The 17,211-nt window shown below is 49.3% G+C and overlaps 1 protein-coding gene across 1 annotated transcript in view; it reads left to right on the top strand.

The window, feature by feature from the left end:
• The first annotated feature begins 8,829 nt into the window (after positions 1-8,829).
• PIK3R6 (phosphoinositide-3-kinase regulatory subunit 6) overlaps positions 8,830-17,211 on the top strand; it is a 34,982-nt gene continuing 26,600 nt past the window's right edge. The window contains exons 1-8 of the mRNA XM_063113010.1: positions 8,830-8,908; positions 9,449-9,540; positions 10,540-10,608; positions 11,421-11,553; positions 11,728-11,797; positions 12,923-13,106; positions 14,327-14,492; positions 16,681-16,767. Coding sequence (XP_062969080.1) covers positions 9,451-9,540; positions 10,540-10,608; positions 11,421-11,553; positions 11,728-11,797; positions 12,923-13,106; positions 14,327-14,492; positions 16,681-16,767 — 799 coding nt within the window. The 5' untranslated portion in view covers positions 8,830-8,908; positions 9,449-9,450. The remainder of the gene's footprint in view (positions 8,909-9,448; positions 9,541-10,539; positions 10,609-11,420; positions 11,554-11,727; positions 11,798-12,922; positions 13,107-14,326; positions 14,493-16,680; positions 16,768-17,211) is intronic.

Raw genomic sequence — 17,211 nt, 5'->3', positions numbered from 1 at the left:
GGTAGACAGTGCCACAGAGAGCACTCCATGCTCATGGAGAGAGAGTTACCCAACCAAATGGAATTTGTTTGCCCATGTACAGCGGCCAAGTGAGAAGTCAGGAGATTTGGAGGTTTGTATCTCACATCCATCTTTTTCTTTTTCTTTCTTTCTTTTTTTTTTTGCATCTGGCCTGTACAGAGAACTGAACCCTTGACCTTGGTTTTACATGGCTGTGCCCTGATCAACTAGCCAACTGGCCAGCCTTTCAAATCCATCTTGTGCACAGTGGGAAAGGAGTTATATTTATGGGGATGTTGTTGGAGCTGTAGGAGGCATGGGGATTGTGACTGGTTAAAAGGCATGCAGGAGTCCCCAGCAATCTGCACAGGCACAAGCGTCTGCACGCCTCTGCATGTTCAGAGAAATGGCAGCATTAGCAAGATCTGGAGGTGGAGTCTTCAGCCCTCTGATGGCAGAAGGTCACCAGCACAGGCTCAGTGGAGAGATCTACGGGCTTAACCAGCCCAGCCCAGTTGTGTTGACTCCAGTGGTCCTGCAAAAACACGTTAGGTACACACACATCTTGTGACTTCTGTGCCAGAGGCATTATCCTAAAAAGGCAGACAGGAAGAAACAGAATGAGAGATTAGTTATGGAAATTTACTAAAAGAGTGAGCGATTTAAACGGGGAATAAATTTCAGCTGAAAAGCCACTGTTATGCATCCTTGGCCATCTTGGTCCTGTACCCACACTGAGGCTGGGACAAAGTAGGGCCCTGGTGGGTGAGCAGGGAGGGCTACCAGGCAGGTGAAACCACTGACATCCACAACCAAAGTGTGACAGATGACCGCAAAAATCCAGTGGGTGAAAGGAAATGTTTCAAAATTAGGATGATTGACCTGGCAGCTCCAAAGGGGAGTTTTCCCAGTAAGACCAGGAGTGCAGTTGTCCTGGCTGCCTTCCCAAATTAAGATTATTTTAACTCTTCCCACCTTCCCACACCCCTTAGACTCCTCCCATCCTAGAGGTTAAGAAGAGTAAAATATTTATTTTAGGTGATGCAAAAGAACGATGTTTCAGGGGCTCTAACACTATTGTTATTTTGCCATCCCTGCAAGCAGGGGCAAGACTGCAAAGGTTTTTAGAACAATTGGAGCCTTTATACTGCACAGGGATGAAGACGATCAGGCATAGGGCAGAAGGGCAGAAGAGGAGTATGAGCTATGCTACTGCAGCTGATGGTGCGGCTGGGTGCTGAGCCCAGGATTTCATCCCAGCTCAAGGCAGTCAGGCAGAAGGAACTTCCTCTCACTCAGGGAAGGTCAGACTTTTGTTCTTTTCAGGACTTCAACCAATTGGATGAAGCCCATTCACATTAGGGAGGGCAATGAGCAGCTGAGTAATATGTCTAACTGGTGGGCCCCACACCTTAGATGCTGAGACAGGAGCTGTCTGCACACCAAGGGGCTCTCGGACAAGTCCTCGCCCCTGGTTAGAAGGGCAGTCAGTGAGGTCCAGGCAGTCACCCTGTGGGGACCCATGGGCTCCCAGGAGGATGGACCTAGCTCAGAGGTCAAGGTCAGGAAAGGCCACCCCCCAAAATGGAAACTAGTCACCATGACATGCACCAAATGACATTCACCTGTACAGAGCTAACCTGCCTTGGGAGTTCCACATCTGAACTGGAACACACATAAAAAACCCGTAATTTGCTCAATTGTATTATGGCTCACCTGGCATGAGATGATTCGGCCCCAGGTTAGTGATTTTTCAAAGGGAGTAGGCAGGAAGGGTTTATGGGGGCGTTTCCATTTCCATTCCGCAGAGCAGGTGCTGATTCTGAGGGCTGATAGCCAGAGAGTAGAAAGAGACAGTTCATCTTAACACCCCAATCTGAGGGAAACATCCCTGCGGAAATACAAAGTCAATCGCTTTTGTGACAATTTTGGGTGCATCAAGTGACTCGAGGGTCCCTGTAACCCCTTCATCTGAGTGGACACAATATACATATGATAAATTTTGTATAAATCATATATATAAAGTAAAAACTATATATAGAAAGAGATTTATTGTAAAAATTTGGCTCAGGTGATTTGGAGGCTGATTAGTTCCAAGATCTACAGTCTACAAGCTGAAGACCTGGGAGAGCCAATGTTTCAGTTCAAGTCCAAAGGCAGGAAAAAAGCAACATCCCAGCTCAAGGCAGTCAGGCAGAAGGAATTTCCTCTCACTCAGGGAAGGTCAGACTTCTGTTCTTTTCGGGACTTAAACCATTTGCATAAAGCCCATCCACATTAGGGACGGCACCCTGTGGGACTAAGTCTATCAATTCAAATGTTAAACTCATTCAAAACACCCTCACAGAAACACCCAGAATTATGTTTGACCAAACATCTGGGCAACCTGTGGCCCAGTCAGGTTGACACATAAAATTAACCGTCAAAAGTGGGTATGGGGTAACTTCAAGGAGACAAAGATTGGTCCGCTTGAAGAAAAACCTTAGAAGAGTTCATTCATGTCAGTGCAGAGGGTCATTCATGCCCAAGAGAGTAAGGGCACTGGGGTCTGCCACCCAGCTCCAACGGTTACATTTCTGAACAAAGGTTATATCTATTGCAAAACAAGCTAACAAACAACAACAAATATCACCTCTCTCCAATTGTTTTCTTTTGAATCTCCTCCCACCACCAGGATAGCCAGGATCATTACCAGGGAAGAACTATCCGGACACTGTGCGCTTTGTCCTTAATTCAGGAATGATTGTCCTCTGTGTGCTCTGAGCATCTTGTCACTTGACTCCCTCCTTGACTAACCGATCTAGTATCCAAAACTCCAAGCTGATCACCTAAGGCAGTTGTTCCATTACCAGCATCCAGGTCCCATGGCTCTCCGCTCAGAAACAAAAGACTCCTCAGTCCCAAATGTTGGTGCGAGGCAGAAAGTGTATTATTAGATGACTGAAGAGACACTAGAACTGTTTCCCCATCTTAAGGTTTTGGCGGGGGGGGGGGTATGTAAGACAAAAGGACAAAGGGAGAAACGTGTTGGAAAATACAGCAGGCATAGGATTGGTGACCACATGCAGATCAGCATGTTTTAATCTTCATCGTTGGGCTCAGTCTTGAGAAGCCTGGAGTCAGACCTCTCATTTCTGGCTTTATCTCCTTCCCAAGATACCTGCAACGTCAGAGGAGACTGTTAGTTTGCAAGTTGCTGAGCCAAGGCCTTGCCTTATTCCTCCTACAAACTGCAGCAACTGTCCATTGTTCAAGCAGAGTTCTCTCCTCAGCATAGGCTCTAACATGGTTACCCTTATGCTAAACTAGTACGTGTGATGCTCTATCAGTTCTCACCCTAGCTGCACATGAGAGTCTCCTGGTGAGCTATAAAAAAAAATTCTGTTATTTGGCTCCACCCTCAGAAATCTGATTTAATTGGAGGGGTGGCAGGTCTGCGTGTTGGTATTTTTAAAAGCTTTCTAGGTGGTACTAATGTAGCCAAGATTGGGAACTAGGGGAAAGGTGAGACATCCTTGGGGGGAGGGCGGATTCACCCTGTCTAGGATCACAGGGCAATGGAGGGCTGGGATTTCCAGGTCCTAAGACAGATTTGAATGGCCTGAAATTGAGGAGCAGGCCCTGGACTATGGGGGACCTGCCACGGTCAAGACCCTGTCAGCTTTTCTTCTTCATCCCTCCCTGTTGTCTCTTTAGCTGTAATAACACCTACCCTGGCATAAGAGCTGGGAAGTTTTTTTTCAGCAACTTTCTCGGGGCATTTATTTCTGCATTTCAAATGCCAGGCACACATAGATAGACATGTACACCTAGTCTCACCTGGGTATACCTTCTCTCTTTTCCCAGGAAGCAGGCAAATGGTCACATGTAAGATTGCAGCTTCAGGGCCGAGCCCCGTGGCGCACTTGGGAGAGTGTGGCGCTGGGAGCGCAGCGACCCTCCCGCCGCGGGTTCGGATCCTATATAGGGATGGCTGGTGCACTCACTGGCTGAGTACCAGTCACAAAAAAGACAAAAAACAAAACAAAACAAACAAACAAACAAAAAAACAAAGAGTGCAGCTTCAGAGGAAGATTTTTTGATAGAGAAAGCTCTGCTTGCAACTGCTCTGTGGCCTTGGGGGAAGCACTTCTCCCCTCTGAGCCTGATTTCCCCATCTGTAAAGTGGGAAGAGAGGCTCTGAGGTCCCTCTAGGTATGACCATCTGTGGTTGGAGAGGCAATATGGGACAAGAGCAAGGGCTGTAGACCTGGAATCTATAAAACAGGGAGAATAGTATTTGTCCTGCCAAACTCACAGGGCTCTTGTTAGAATCAAATGAGATAACCTGTTACTAAATACTTTGTGTACCCATGAATCAGTCAGGGAATGCCAGCTGCTGTAACAAGTGACCCCAGACATGACTGGGTTAACACAGCAAATGCTTATTTCTCACTCACATCACAGTCCAATCTGGGAGCCAAGCAAGTCATTCAGGGACTGAGGTTTCTTCCTTCTTGTGGCACCATTATCTTCACCATGAGTCCTCCAAGGTCATGGAGGAAAGGGAAGAGACAGTATGGAGGATAGTGCAGAGCATGACATCACTTTCACCACATTCCATTGGCCAGAACTCAGTCACATGGCTCCTGTCTAATTACAGGGGAGTCTGGGAAATGTAGTCTTCCCATCTAAATGCAACAAACATGAAATTGGTTTGATGAACACATGGCATTGTCTTGCCACACCTATGGAGACTCTCTGTGTGTATTCCTTTCAAATGCTATTTAAATGTTAGGTATTGATGGTAATACTAATACCTGAGAGTAATAGCTCACATTCCTGGGTGGAGAGGAGGAGAAGAATAATGGATGTCATTTATTTATTGACCACTTTGAGTCAACATCATATATGATCAACCCTGAGACACTTAAGGCACAAGAAATATCCTATTTCTTTCTTTCTCTTAATCAAATAAAATCCAGCTTCAATCTCTCATTTTCCAAGCTTAATATAAATCCCGCTATCATTTCCTGGGGTGCTACCCTGTTCCTTGAGAAGCTCGTGAGAAGCCCAGGGCTTGCAAAGTCTCGGTAGTGGGAAGTCTGTGGTCTCTAGGGCACTGTGGCTGCAGTCTCCAGAACTGCTTGACCAGACATGCACGGTGCATAGGGAGACGGGGCTCCTCTGCCACCACTGGTAAGCGACGTCCCATCCAGTCCTGGTCTTCCTCATTCTCTGGAACCCCACAACTTTTGTGCCCTTACAGTCTTGGGGAATCCAACCTCCCACCCTTGGGTTGGGCCACTCTCTAAGAGCATCAGCCTTCACCCCACCCCTTTTAGACAATTAGCCTCAATTAGCTGTATCAGCTAGCCAGGGTCTCAAACTCAAGTGCTTCCAGGGGCCAGGCAGAGGATGTAAATGAGTGAAATCAGGAGAGTGGGAACTGTGAACACCTAGAGAAGCTGTGCCCATCTCAAGGGGGCATGTGCTCCTCACACCCTGTCGATTGTCACATGTGAGAAGAATGCACGCCCAGTGTCAACAGATTTTCAGATTTTCAAGAGATGCCAGAAACCCAAACTTTTATGCAAATGTCTTGAATTGTAAATGTTGGCAACTAATTCAGTGTTGTTGTTGTTGTTGTTTTTTAACACACTGCACAAGCCCAAACAAAACATGTCTGCAAGCCAGATGTAGACCAAAGCTTGAGAGCTTTTACCGGCTGCCCAGACTTTTGAAAACAAAGTTTGTCTGAGGTTGTCTCCCAGGGCTACTGGCAAGTTCTCTATTTTTCTCTGCAACATAAAAACTTAACTCCCCTTGCAAAGCAGAGGAACCTAGGGCTCAGAAGACAAAGACCTGGCTGCCTGTCTAATGAGGGGGAAGGGAGGAAATCACGGCTGTCACATTTTTAAGTCTTTCTGTGCAGTCCACAGTGAAAAAAAGGGAGCAAGAGAGAGAAGGGAGGGAGGGAGAGAGGAAGGAAGGAAGGAGGGAGGAAAGAAGAAAAGAAAAAAGGAAGAAAGGGAGGGAAGATAAAGAAAAAAAGCAGACATAAAACCAATTAAGTTTTAATAACTCACCCTGTGTTACACTAACTCATTCGATCTCACGCAAGGTGGAGATTGTGACCAGCCTCCCTGCCAGGCTATGATTTCCTTGTCAGTCTGGGGAGATGCTGCACTGCCCGGCAGAGTGGCCAAGTGGGCCACTGGGGGCTGTCACACCCTGCCCACTCTCAGCCTGAAGGAGACTTGGGATCAGGCCTTGACAATGACAAGTATCTCACAGGGTAACAAGTGGGAGCCAGGAGGAAAGTGGAGGCTCCAGAGATGCTAGGTGGCCCCTGTAGACTTTGCATAGGCCCACCCCAGAGGCATGGAGGGGAAGTCTGTGAGCACCAGTGTAGCGAATGTCGAAGCAGAGATGGTAATGAACTACTTGGAGACAATGGCAGTTGCAATCGCGGGACTAGGAGCGACCGTTCACTAGGCTAGTAAAGGCCTAGAGTCAAAATCCAGTGGATATTTATTATGAAAGCCCGTGAGAAAAGTATGCGAACAGGGATAAAGGAAGGGAAGCCCCCAGGGCATAACTTCTTGAAATTTTATTTGAATAGACTATACTGCATACTCCCATGAGTTCAGGACCCTGTGTGTGCAGCAGTTTCTGACAGCTGGTGTTATCATCTTGAGAAATGCTGTGTGCAGCACATCCTGCATGGATACTGGTGCCATGTATCTCTTCTGGCTGTGGCCAGAGGTTATGACTGTCCTCTTAGCAGAACACATCACAAGATGTTAACCTCCTACACACCAGGGCCCATAATGCCTCAGCCTAAGAAATTTTTTTTTTTTTTTAATTTTATTTTGTCGATATACATTGTGGCTGATTATTGCTCCCCATCACCAAATGTCCTTTCTGTTTGCTTGTCGTATCAACTTCAAATAATTATGGTTGTTATATCTTCTTCCCCCCCCCCCCGGTTTGTGTGTGTGTGTGTGTGTGTGTGTGTGTGTGTGTGTGTGTGTGTGTGAATTTATATATTAATTTTTAGCTCCCACCAATAAGTGAGAACATGTGGTATTTCTCTTTCTGTGCCTGACTTGTTTCACTTAATATAATTTTCTCAAGGTCCAGCCTAAGAAATTTTAACACTTGGACTTCAACCTGCTGATTTTTAAATCTGTAATCTCCATCCTACCTACCTCCAGAGGAATCTGAGGCAATTAAGAAATACATTAAATAGAACATAAAGCAGGAGCACAAAAGAGGAGCCCAGAAGAGAGATCCCTATCACTTGAGATGAGTTGATTTTTGAGGCTGGGCCCCAATTTGGCTATACGTTTCCTGATAGCCAAGTGAAAAGGGGAACCCCTGAAGCATGTGGTTTGTGTGTCTGGTGACTAGAGAATACACACTTTCCTGTAAAGACAAACTCTTCATTGGAGATAATTGCAAAAAGGAATTTATTGTGTGGGGAGTATTTCCCATACTTCCTGTCTTAGTCCAGATCCTCCAAGAAGCAGACACCAAGGCAGGATTAGACGTTCAGGGATTGATGTGCGGAAACTTCTGTGTGAGAGAAATGTAGAAAGAGCTGAGAGAACAAGCTGTCAGACCCTGAAGCAAATCTGACTCCGAATGAAGGAGAAAGGGAAGAAGGGTTGAGTGGAAATGTCTTAGACAGAGGGCAATCAAGGAAAGGCTCAGCAGGGCGGTTGGTTGAGCCAAATTTAGCCATCAGAGAAGATGGCTCTTGGGGAAAGGCCTGCTTTAGAATCCCTGCTGCACTCTGTATTGGCTGGTAAGTGTGGCCCAGCACAATGTGATGGATTTCAAAGCACAGCAGCTGGGGACCTTGGTCAATTAAACTCCCTGCAGTGGTAGGCCAGAGGGGTGCATTCTCATGGCTACCACACTTTCCAAATGCCAGTTGCTTATTTCTGTACCTCCTTCATGTTTTGCATGTCAATGTACAACTGCTAAAGAGAAAATTATTCTGACACTTGTTAAAATGGTAAGAAAGAGTTTATGAGAGATAGAGAGAGTGCTCACTCCAAATAAGGAAGAGACAGCTGGGGATGTATAGCCAATGAGGGGGTCAGTGGATGGAAAATTCCTAAGAGGAGTCCTCAAGGGTAGGGGGATTCTTGCTAAACTGACCTAACAGGATTCTTGCTAGAGGCTGGTCAAGTTCTTATACATCACAAGTGGTGAGTGAAGAACTTGATCAGATATCATGGGTGGGTGATTCTTTTAAACTGACTTGGCAAGATTCTTGCTAAAACTAGGTTAGGAAAGTTGAAGACAAGACAAGGGCAAAGGTTGAGGCCTAGTCGAGAAGAGGGCTTAGGGGAGCCTGAGTAAGTTTTGGTCAAGTAGAGTGTCTTTGTAGCACCTGTTTTGTTATTTTCTGATATATTTCTTTAAACTGACTTTAAATTTTAGCTTTATGCATAGATTGAGGAATTAGTTATACATATATTTACTAATATGCATTAATATAAGTATATAACTATTCAAATATTAAAATCATTTGTATATCACCTAAAGTTGTCTCAAGTACCAACAGTGGTATATACACTGCACTTTGGGAAATGCTGGTTTTTACAAAGAACTCAGAAATACTGATGAAAATGCTGAATTCCAGCCCTTGCCAGTGTGTTGGCTGTCAGTTCTGAGTTAATTACTTAAGGGCATCTCTTGAGGCTGATAGAAGGGGATGAAGACAGGGGCAATTGAGGGGTTGGGGGCGAGTCAGTGAGGTAAGGGTGAGGCCAGGTAGGCTGAGCTCCAAAGCTCCTGGCCTCAAAGACAACCCCTCCCCGGCCCCCAGATGTGGAGCTGGACCTCCAGAGGAGCGTGCAGGCTGTGCTTCGGGAGCTCAGTGCCCAGGCCCCGGCCCTGCAGAACCACCAAGGTGAGAGCCAGCAGGCAGGCGGTGGCCGCTCCCGCTGACTTCCCTACCCTACCCCAGCCAGCTCTGCCCACACATTCAGGATAGGGCCCCAGCCTGGAGCTCACAGGGGTAAGGGGCTTCCAGCCCAGACCCTTTCCTGATGGAAATATGTGGAGCCGGAAGGACTGAGATGGCTTCTCTCCTCCTTGGTTCAACCCAGCAACTGCGGCAGAGCATATTGGGAATGTGCTGCCCACTGTCTTAACCACCTTCACTAGCTCCACTTCCAAACAAAATTCCCCTCGGCACTCTAGGCCCGCAAGATGTCCACAACCTGCAAACACTGCTGTTCTATGATCCACACACACACACACCTATCCCCACTGGTGTCCCACCTCTCCTGGATTCTGTCCTGGGAGCTCAATACCCACAAAAAGCTGTAGATCAGAATCCCCCCACATGTGCTGGGTCCCCAGAGCTCAGAGTCCTGCTCAGAGCGGTCTCCTCTAAGAGCCCTCTGCCCTTCCCGGTCATGCTGGGCTCCACTTTCTCCTGGCTCAGGCATGTGGAGATGGTCCCTGCACAAGAAAGTCGAGCGGGATCCCAGGAAGAGTCCAGCACTGGTCCGCATTCTGCTCAGAGAACTGGAGAAGGTGGGTTCTGGGCACTGCGGAGGCAGACGGGGTGAGAGGAAGAGAGGGGCCAGTTGGGGGGCTCAGTCCCCCTCGCACTGTGCCTCTCAAACTTTGGTCACTTGTGGGCCACCTGCACGATTCTTACCATGTTCTTCTCCCTCCTGTACTTCTACGTTAGCAACGTTTTCTTTTCATCGACTCCCACTGTTTCACTCGAATAAACATATAGATGCTCCTCAACTTACATGGGCTTTACCTCCTGATAAACCCATCATGAGCTGAAATATTGTTAAGTCGTAAACGCATTCACTGCACTAACCTACCGACCATCACGGCCTAGCCTCGCCTACCTTGCACGTGCTCAGAACACTCACATTAGCCCACAGTTGGGCAAGATCCTCTAATGCAAAGCCTATTTTGTAATAAAGTGCTGCCTTTCTCATGTAATTTATTGAGTGCTGTACTGAAAGTGTGAAACAGAGTGGTCATATGGGCGCTCAAGTATAGTTTCTGTCGAGTGCATAGAGTCAAAAATTTTAAGTGAAACATCTGAAGTCAGAGACTATCTGTAAAAGAACCCCCATAACCTGACCATAAATAGAAAACCCGTGTCTCTTGTCAGAAACAGAAGGTACCTATAAACATAAATATGTAACTATAAAAGTTTCTCAAAATTACCCTCCGCACCACCCAGTGTCCTGCATACAACCATTTGGGAAAGGCTGCACTCAAGGAAAGCTCCAAGTTGGGGACCTGCTTGTCGCTTTGCTGTGGCTCCAGCCCTGAGTCAATGCCACCCTTCCCCATGCTCGCCCTCACAGAGAGGCTCCTACACCTGTGTCCCCCACCTCTATCCAGGGCAGACTGTGGCCCTTTTCACTCCCTTTGGTGTGCTGGAGTGCTGCCCTCTGCCTCTGCATCTCCTGCCCACCCCCAGCCCAAACTGCCCCCTGCTAGGATATGGGGAGGCCCCCAGCCCCCAGCCCAATGAATATCACGTCATCTCCCGTTTTCCAGGCAGAAAGTGAGGACCTCCGACATGTCATCATCCCCTTGCTGCACACTCTAATGTACGTGCTTACTAAGGTGAGCTGGGGGCTGAGGTCAAGGTGGTCGTGGAGGTGGTGATGGTTGGGCCAGACACTATCCTCTCCCCTTAGTGGACATCCAATCCCTGCCAGAGCAAGCCTAGAAAAACTCTTGGATTGCCTGCCCCTAACTAGCTTCTAAGCAGCAGCTGGGCCCTTTGCCTCCTACACAAAGAGATAAAGCTGAAGAGGCAACAGGGAAAGTCGAGGCAGCGTGGAGAATGCACGGAGAGCCTCAAGTGGCAGAATGAGTTGTCCGAGTTTGCTCGTATGTGCAACGGGAGCCGTCATTCTTGGGAAGAGTAATCGGGACTTGTGTGTTGTCGCAGGGGGTGGGAGTGGTGGTGAGGATGACAGGTGGCAAGAAGAGCATGTCTGGGGTTGCTGGAGAATCCAGGATCAGGATGGGGCTTGGCCCTGGCAAAGGTAGGGGCACGGGGAGGAAGGGCAGCCTCTGGGGCACTGAGAGCGTCTCCTGCCTGTGGGCTGCAAGGAGGAGCCAAGGAGAATCAAGAAGTAACTCCAGGGTGCTGAACCTGCAGATTGGAGAAATGCGCTGCCCTGGCAGGGCAGAAGGGCTGGGAGGGGAGTTGACTTGCTGGCCTAACAGGATGCGATGAATTTCCATCCTGGCGAGTTGGTTAAAGGGATGTCTTACAGGTGCTGGGAGAGGAGGCTGGAAGGTGTGAATCTGGGAGTGAGCTGTGAGCCCAGGTCTGGCTGTTGGCCTGATCTTCCTCCTTTCCCACACCGCCCAGGAGCCATCATGACCTAGGGCTCTGTGCACCCCAACTATTCCCTCTTACCCAGGCCACAGGCATCACAGAGGAGCTCTACCAGAGAACCTACACCTTCTGCACGAGGTTACTGACGCTGCCCACCCCCTACTGCACGGTCGCCTTGGACTACGCTATAAGACTGAAAACTGAGACGGCCGTCCCAGGTACAAGCTGCTGGGCATCTTGGTCACCCACAATACAACTCCAGTGCTGCTCAAGGTCTTGCCTTTTTCTACAGGATGCTGGGGAGCTCGAAAGTCTCGGCGCCTTCTGTGGGAAGGTGGGGAGTGGGAGTCAGAGACTCAGGGGCTAGTTGGCTTAAGTGGTCTGGTTTGCAGGGACGCTGTACCAAAGGATGGTCATTGCTGAACAGAACTTGATGAATGAACTGTACCCCTACCAGGAGAGGTGAGTGGCCCCAGAAAGGTTGCTTCCCTCAGCCCCCTCAAGGTGTTGGGGACTGTGGCTGCTCACTGGCAGGATGACAAGAGGGGACTGGATGGAGAAGACCCCTAGCAGAGCATCCCATCCATGACATTTGCCCAGCAGTGGAGTGCATTGCAATTCAAGGGTGGGTGGGCCTTATCTTTTTCTGGAGACCACTGCAAGCAGGATAGGTCTTTCTTCTTGGACTGGACTTAAAGCTACCCTGCTCACATGCAGAGGGTGAACATGGCCCCTGCTCACACTGGAGTTGTGTTGTTCCATCTCTGTCCTGCCCTTGGCCATGATGCAGCATCAAACCAACCAGGCAGCCAGAGGTGGCTCCAGAACATCCATAGTGGAGGGAGTTTGGGCCACAATCACATGATGAAATCTGAGGGCTTTCATGTGGGTGTGCCCAGCCCTTTAGATAATACTGAGGACATGTCCACTGTTCATGCTGGGGAGAGGGATGATGAAGTTGGGGGTGCACACATCCCTCTTCTGCAGGTCCCTCTGCTGACTTGGCACTGAAAGGCACAGCTTGGTTATGAAGCTTGCAGTGCTGTGTTTATGAAGGATGCAGGGAGGTGAAGGGGACCCAGAGGAACTAGCACTGGAGAGGTGGGGACAACAGAGCTGATTGAGAAGGAGAGAGAGGGGCAGGCTTGTTTTCTGGTGTGATGATAAGAGTGATAAGAAAAGATGGGATTCATTCAGGGTTCAGAGCTCCAATTCTGGCAGGAAGGATTTAGAGTCCCTCCTAGAGGGTGACTTGGTCACTGGTCCAGCATGCTGAGGGAAGAAGCAGGATTTAGATTGGAACCTACTTAGACGAAGGACTAGGCCTTCTTTCCTGTGTGAAGACAGTGAACTAGAGCTGCCCCGCCAGAAGGGCTGTGCATGCTCTTGTTTGCCACAGTCTCCACCACTCCTTATTGTCCTTCCACCTACAGACTTTCACATTTGAGGCTCCTCTTTTTAGAGGATTAACTAACTTGGGGTGGGAGTGGGGGTGCTGCACAGCTCTGAGGGTATCCATTCAGTGTCCCCTCTCCCAGTCATCATCTTCATTAGCTGGTCCCTCCTTCCACCCACCTCTGCCCTCAGAGTGTTCCTCTTCGTGGATCCTGAGCTGGTATCTGCCTCCGTGTGCAGTGCTCTGCTGCTGGAGATCGAGGCAGCCCAGGTGCAGCAGACACCGGAGGCCTGCATGCGCCACGTGGTCTCCCATGCCCTGCAGGCAGCTCTGGGGGGGGCCTGCCAGGCGGGCGCTCTGCACAGGAAGCTGCAGGTAATTGCACCACCCCAGCCTCTCGTCGGTTCCAGCCCAGCTCCCTGCACAACTGCTCACTCTCTTCTTCCCTGTCACCTGTTTCATATCACCTTTGCCCCCTAAATAAAAAAATGAATGTTTACTAGGGCTAATCTGAAAAACGCAGAAAAGCAAAAGAAGAAAATTTAAAAATCACTCATAACCCCTCGACCCAGACATAATAGCAATTAACATTTTAGTGTATTTCCTTAATAACAATGACGATAACAATTATAACGGTCACTGTTTATTGAACATCTGTTGTGTTCCAGGCACTGTGTTTAAACACTTTACATCCATCACATTTTGAAATTCTCCCAACAACATTGTGAAATAGATACAATAATCATCTACACTTACAAATAGGGATACTAAGGCGCAGAGAAGTTGATAACCTGCTCACGGTCACACAGATGCAAAGTGACTGAGCAGGATTTGAACCCAGATCTATCTGATGTCAGGCTTGTATTCAATTGCCTTCCAGACTCCAACATTAACACCCCCACACACTCCTTTTTTAACAAATTGAGATATCAAATTCTGTAAATAGTTTTATATACTACATAGGTAGGCATGCATATATATATTTATTTTCCAGTGCCATTGGAAATATGCCATATGAAAATATTTTCCTTGGAAAATAAGTACTTCTAGTGGTTGCACAACATTCTCTCTTATAATGCTGTTATTTAACCAATCCCTGTTCCTGTTGTCGAGCATTTAGGCTGTTTCCAATACTTATTTCCTAGCTTTTCTCTCTGACTCAGCCTCAGTCCCTGTACACACCCAAGAGATCCAGTAGGTTAGAGGTTTGGCTAAGGGTTGGCACCACATGCTGGACTTCTTGGGTGGCAGAGGTGCTGCCCGTCAAAGGTTACCTTTCCGTGGGGTGACCAAGGCTGGATTGGATGACAGCTAAGGTTCTAAGCTGCTATGACTCAGGGCTGTGGTCCTGCCATTACAAAAGGGGTCAGACACTCAAAAGAGAGAGTGCCCTCAAGGGTTCAGCCGTCCCCTGCTTGTCCTGCCCCATCTGGGATTCGCCACCATCTGCAGCCTTCGCAGGAAGCTCCCGTCCAGCCCCCAGCGGTAGAAGGGAGGTGCCACACTGGTCTGCCATTGCCCTGCAGACTTGGCATAGAAGCTGGGGTGGGTGGGTGCTAGGCCGGAACCCAGGCTCTTATGCCCCTGCCCGACAGGCCAGCCCCCGCCGCTCCCTGGAGCGCTATTTCCACGCCGTGGTGGCAGCCGTGGAGCAGATGGCCAGCGAGGCCACCCCGAGCCGGGCGGGACACCTGGAGAGGCTGGAGGAGATTTACTGCTCGCTGCTGGGGCCGGCGGCGGCCACGAGGGGGCGCTGCGGAGGTAAGCGGCGGGAGGCCGGATGGGGGACTCTGCCCAGGGCCAGGGTAGGACAGCGGACCGCAGGGGGCGCCAGAGAGCAGCGCCGAGCCTGCCTGGAGTCCGTGCTTCGAAAGGCGCCGGATACCTGGCCGCTGCTAGGAGCAGCCCAGGGGCTTGGCAGGACAGGGGCTAAGAAGGTGGGTAATTTGGTTGTGATAACAGCCGACACCTACAAAGCACCAACTATACCCAGGTTGCTGTTCTAAGCACTTTATATGTATTTAAATATATTACATATACAAGTATTAAATCAATCCTCACAGTAAATTTATGAGATAGAAACTATTATCCCCATCCTACAGAGGATGTGAGTTAGAAAGAGGTTAAAAATGTTGCCCGGGAACATCCAGCTAGTAAGTGGCAGAGCCAAGAATCAAATGTGCTGTCCAGCTCTCTGCTGAAGTAACCAAAGGATGAGATTGTCCAAAGACCATCTATGGAGCATCTAAAATAGCAGGTGGGCCAACATCATTTACATCTGGCGTCATGGGTTTTTATTTCGCACACTTCCTTTCTATTTGCATGTTTATAAAATAATGTCACACGTTGATGGGAAGCAAGCCCCATATGGATGGGGAAATCTGAAATAGCCCAGAGAAATGTCCTGGAATATGTATTTCCTGGCTGTTGTAGGACCGTTCTGATTTGTGTCCTGTTTCATGATAGCCCAAAGTACCCAGGGAATGTACCAGCCTGCATGTCCTAGAACACACAGTCACTGATTGTGCACCCATAGTTACAAGGCATGGGGTTAAGGACTGGAAACCACCATCAGAGGTCAGCATGCCAGCCCCAGGGTTTGAACTTGGCAGCAGATTGGGTGGAAGCTGCAGAAGTCGGGGTGAGGCATGTGGGACAGTCCCTGCCTAAAGACTGCTGCTTCTCAGTTTTCTGTTCGTTTTGCTTTAAAAAATTTTTATGGTTGCTCATGATGCCTTCCTCCTCCTGAAAGTGGGACAAAACCTAGAGCCAGTCTGGCTTTTCTCCCCTTGCTAACCACTGCAGTAAGTCTGCATGGACCAGGCGAGACCATCTGGGCCGTCCCCATCATCCACTCCACATCCGGGGGCACCTGTCTCCCACCCACACTTGCCCTGTGCATCTTAATGACCAGCCAGCACCCCTGTCGAGCCCCTGCGGCTATAGGGAGCAGCACTGGACAGTAGTCCTAAACACAGTGTCATGGGTGAGAGCATGGACCCTGGAGCTGGGCTGCCTGGGTTCAAGTCCTGGCTTTGCCACTTACTATGTGACCTTGGGCCAGTTACTTAACTTCTCTATACCCCAACTTCTCCACTGTAAATTGAGGATAATAACTTACCTGTTGCCCAGGGTCATTGGCAGGATCCAGAGAGATGATTACAATAGGTGACAGGTGAAAATAACAGAGCCTGGCAGGTAGCAAGTGCTCAGTGAACACTGGTTGCTCTCCCCTAAGGAAGCTTGCAGCTCCACTCATTAGGGAGGGAGCCATGGCTACGTGGAAATTAAACAGGAATGCAAGAGCCAAATGCTAAGGCCACACATTAGGTGTGCCCAATGTGCCGACAATAAGGTCTGCTCGGAGGGAATGACCACCGTGGACCGCTGGGGGCAGTCAGGAAGGCTTCTAGAGGAGGAGCAGGAAGAGGGGCTGGCCCCGGTCTGTCCCCTGGAGTGCCTGGGGTTCCTGCTGCCCTTAGCACTCTGCTGAGGAAGCTTCTTCAGCATCACTGACAGGAGCAAGTGTCCATTGAGTGTCTAACGTGTGCAAATGGCCGGAAGTGGCCCTGAGCAAACAGGTCTTTCCTGCCTCCTCTGCGGCATAGGCAAGGCATTTAAAGAACAGAGGGAAAACCAGCGTGGCTGCAGCACAGGGCTGGGAGGACAGCAACGGTGGGAGAAGAGCTGGAAAAGGCTTCCTGAGCTGGTTTCTGAGGGTCCTACAGGCTGCACTAGGAGGTCTGCAGGACACAGAGCTGCCAGCACCCTTGGGCAGGGAGGTGACAGCAGCAGCACTGGGCCCTGGATGGGCTGGTGGCACAGAGGTGGATGGAGACGCCACAGGCCAGATGTTGGGGGGCGGCCCTGCCCCCTCTAGGCCCCCAGGCGGGAGCAGGCCGGGTGGGAGGGCAGAGGAGAATCTCTCCACAGCTGCTGCTCTCTGCAGGTGACCCTCTCCAAGACCGGCCACCGAGCACCCCGCTGCCCAGCCCCTACATCACCTTCCACCTGTGGACTGACGAGGAGCAGCTCTGTACGTGTCCATGCCTTTGACCTCCTCTGTGGGAGGCTGGAAACAGTGGTGTCTGTGGGTGTGTGGCCTTATATGTCTGTCTCTGTGCATGTCTGTGTGTGTCCATGTATCTGTGCATGTGTGTGTCTTTATGTGTCTGTATGTTTCTGTGTGTCTGTGTGTGTCTGTTTCTGTGTGTGTGTATGTGTCTGTATGTCTGTGCATGTCTGTATGTGTGTCTGTACATGTGTGTGTCTTTGTGTGTGTGTGTCTATATGTGTGCATGTGTCTATGTGTCTGTGTGTCTGTGCATTATCTGTGTGTCTGTGTGTCTGTACGTGTGTGTATGTGTCTGTGTGTCCGTGCATGTGCTCATTCTTCCCTGAGTCTTTCCGCACGTGCAGAAGAACACATTTTCCCCATGTGGGAACAGCTCGGTGCATCAGCCACTGGTCTCACGTGCCT

This window comes from Cynocephalus volans, chromosome 10 (assembly GCF_027409185.1).
Source record: "Cynocephalus volans isolate mCynVol1 chromosome 10, mCynVol1.pri, whole genome shotgun sequence".
NCBI lineage: Eukaryota > Metazoa > Chordata > Mammalia > Dermoptera > Cynocephalidae > Cynocephalus > Cynocephalus volans.
The sequence above is the reverse complement of the archived record's forward strand: the minus strand, read 5'-3'. Positions and strand labels throughout refer to the sequence as shown.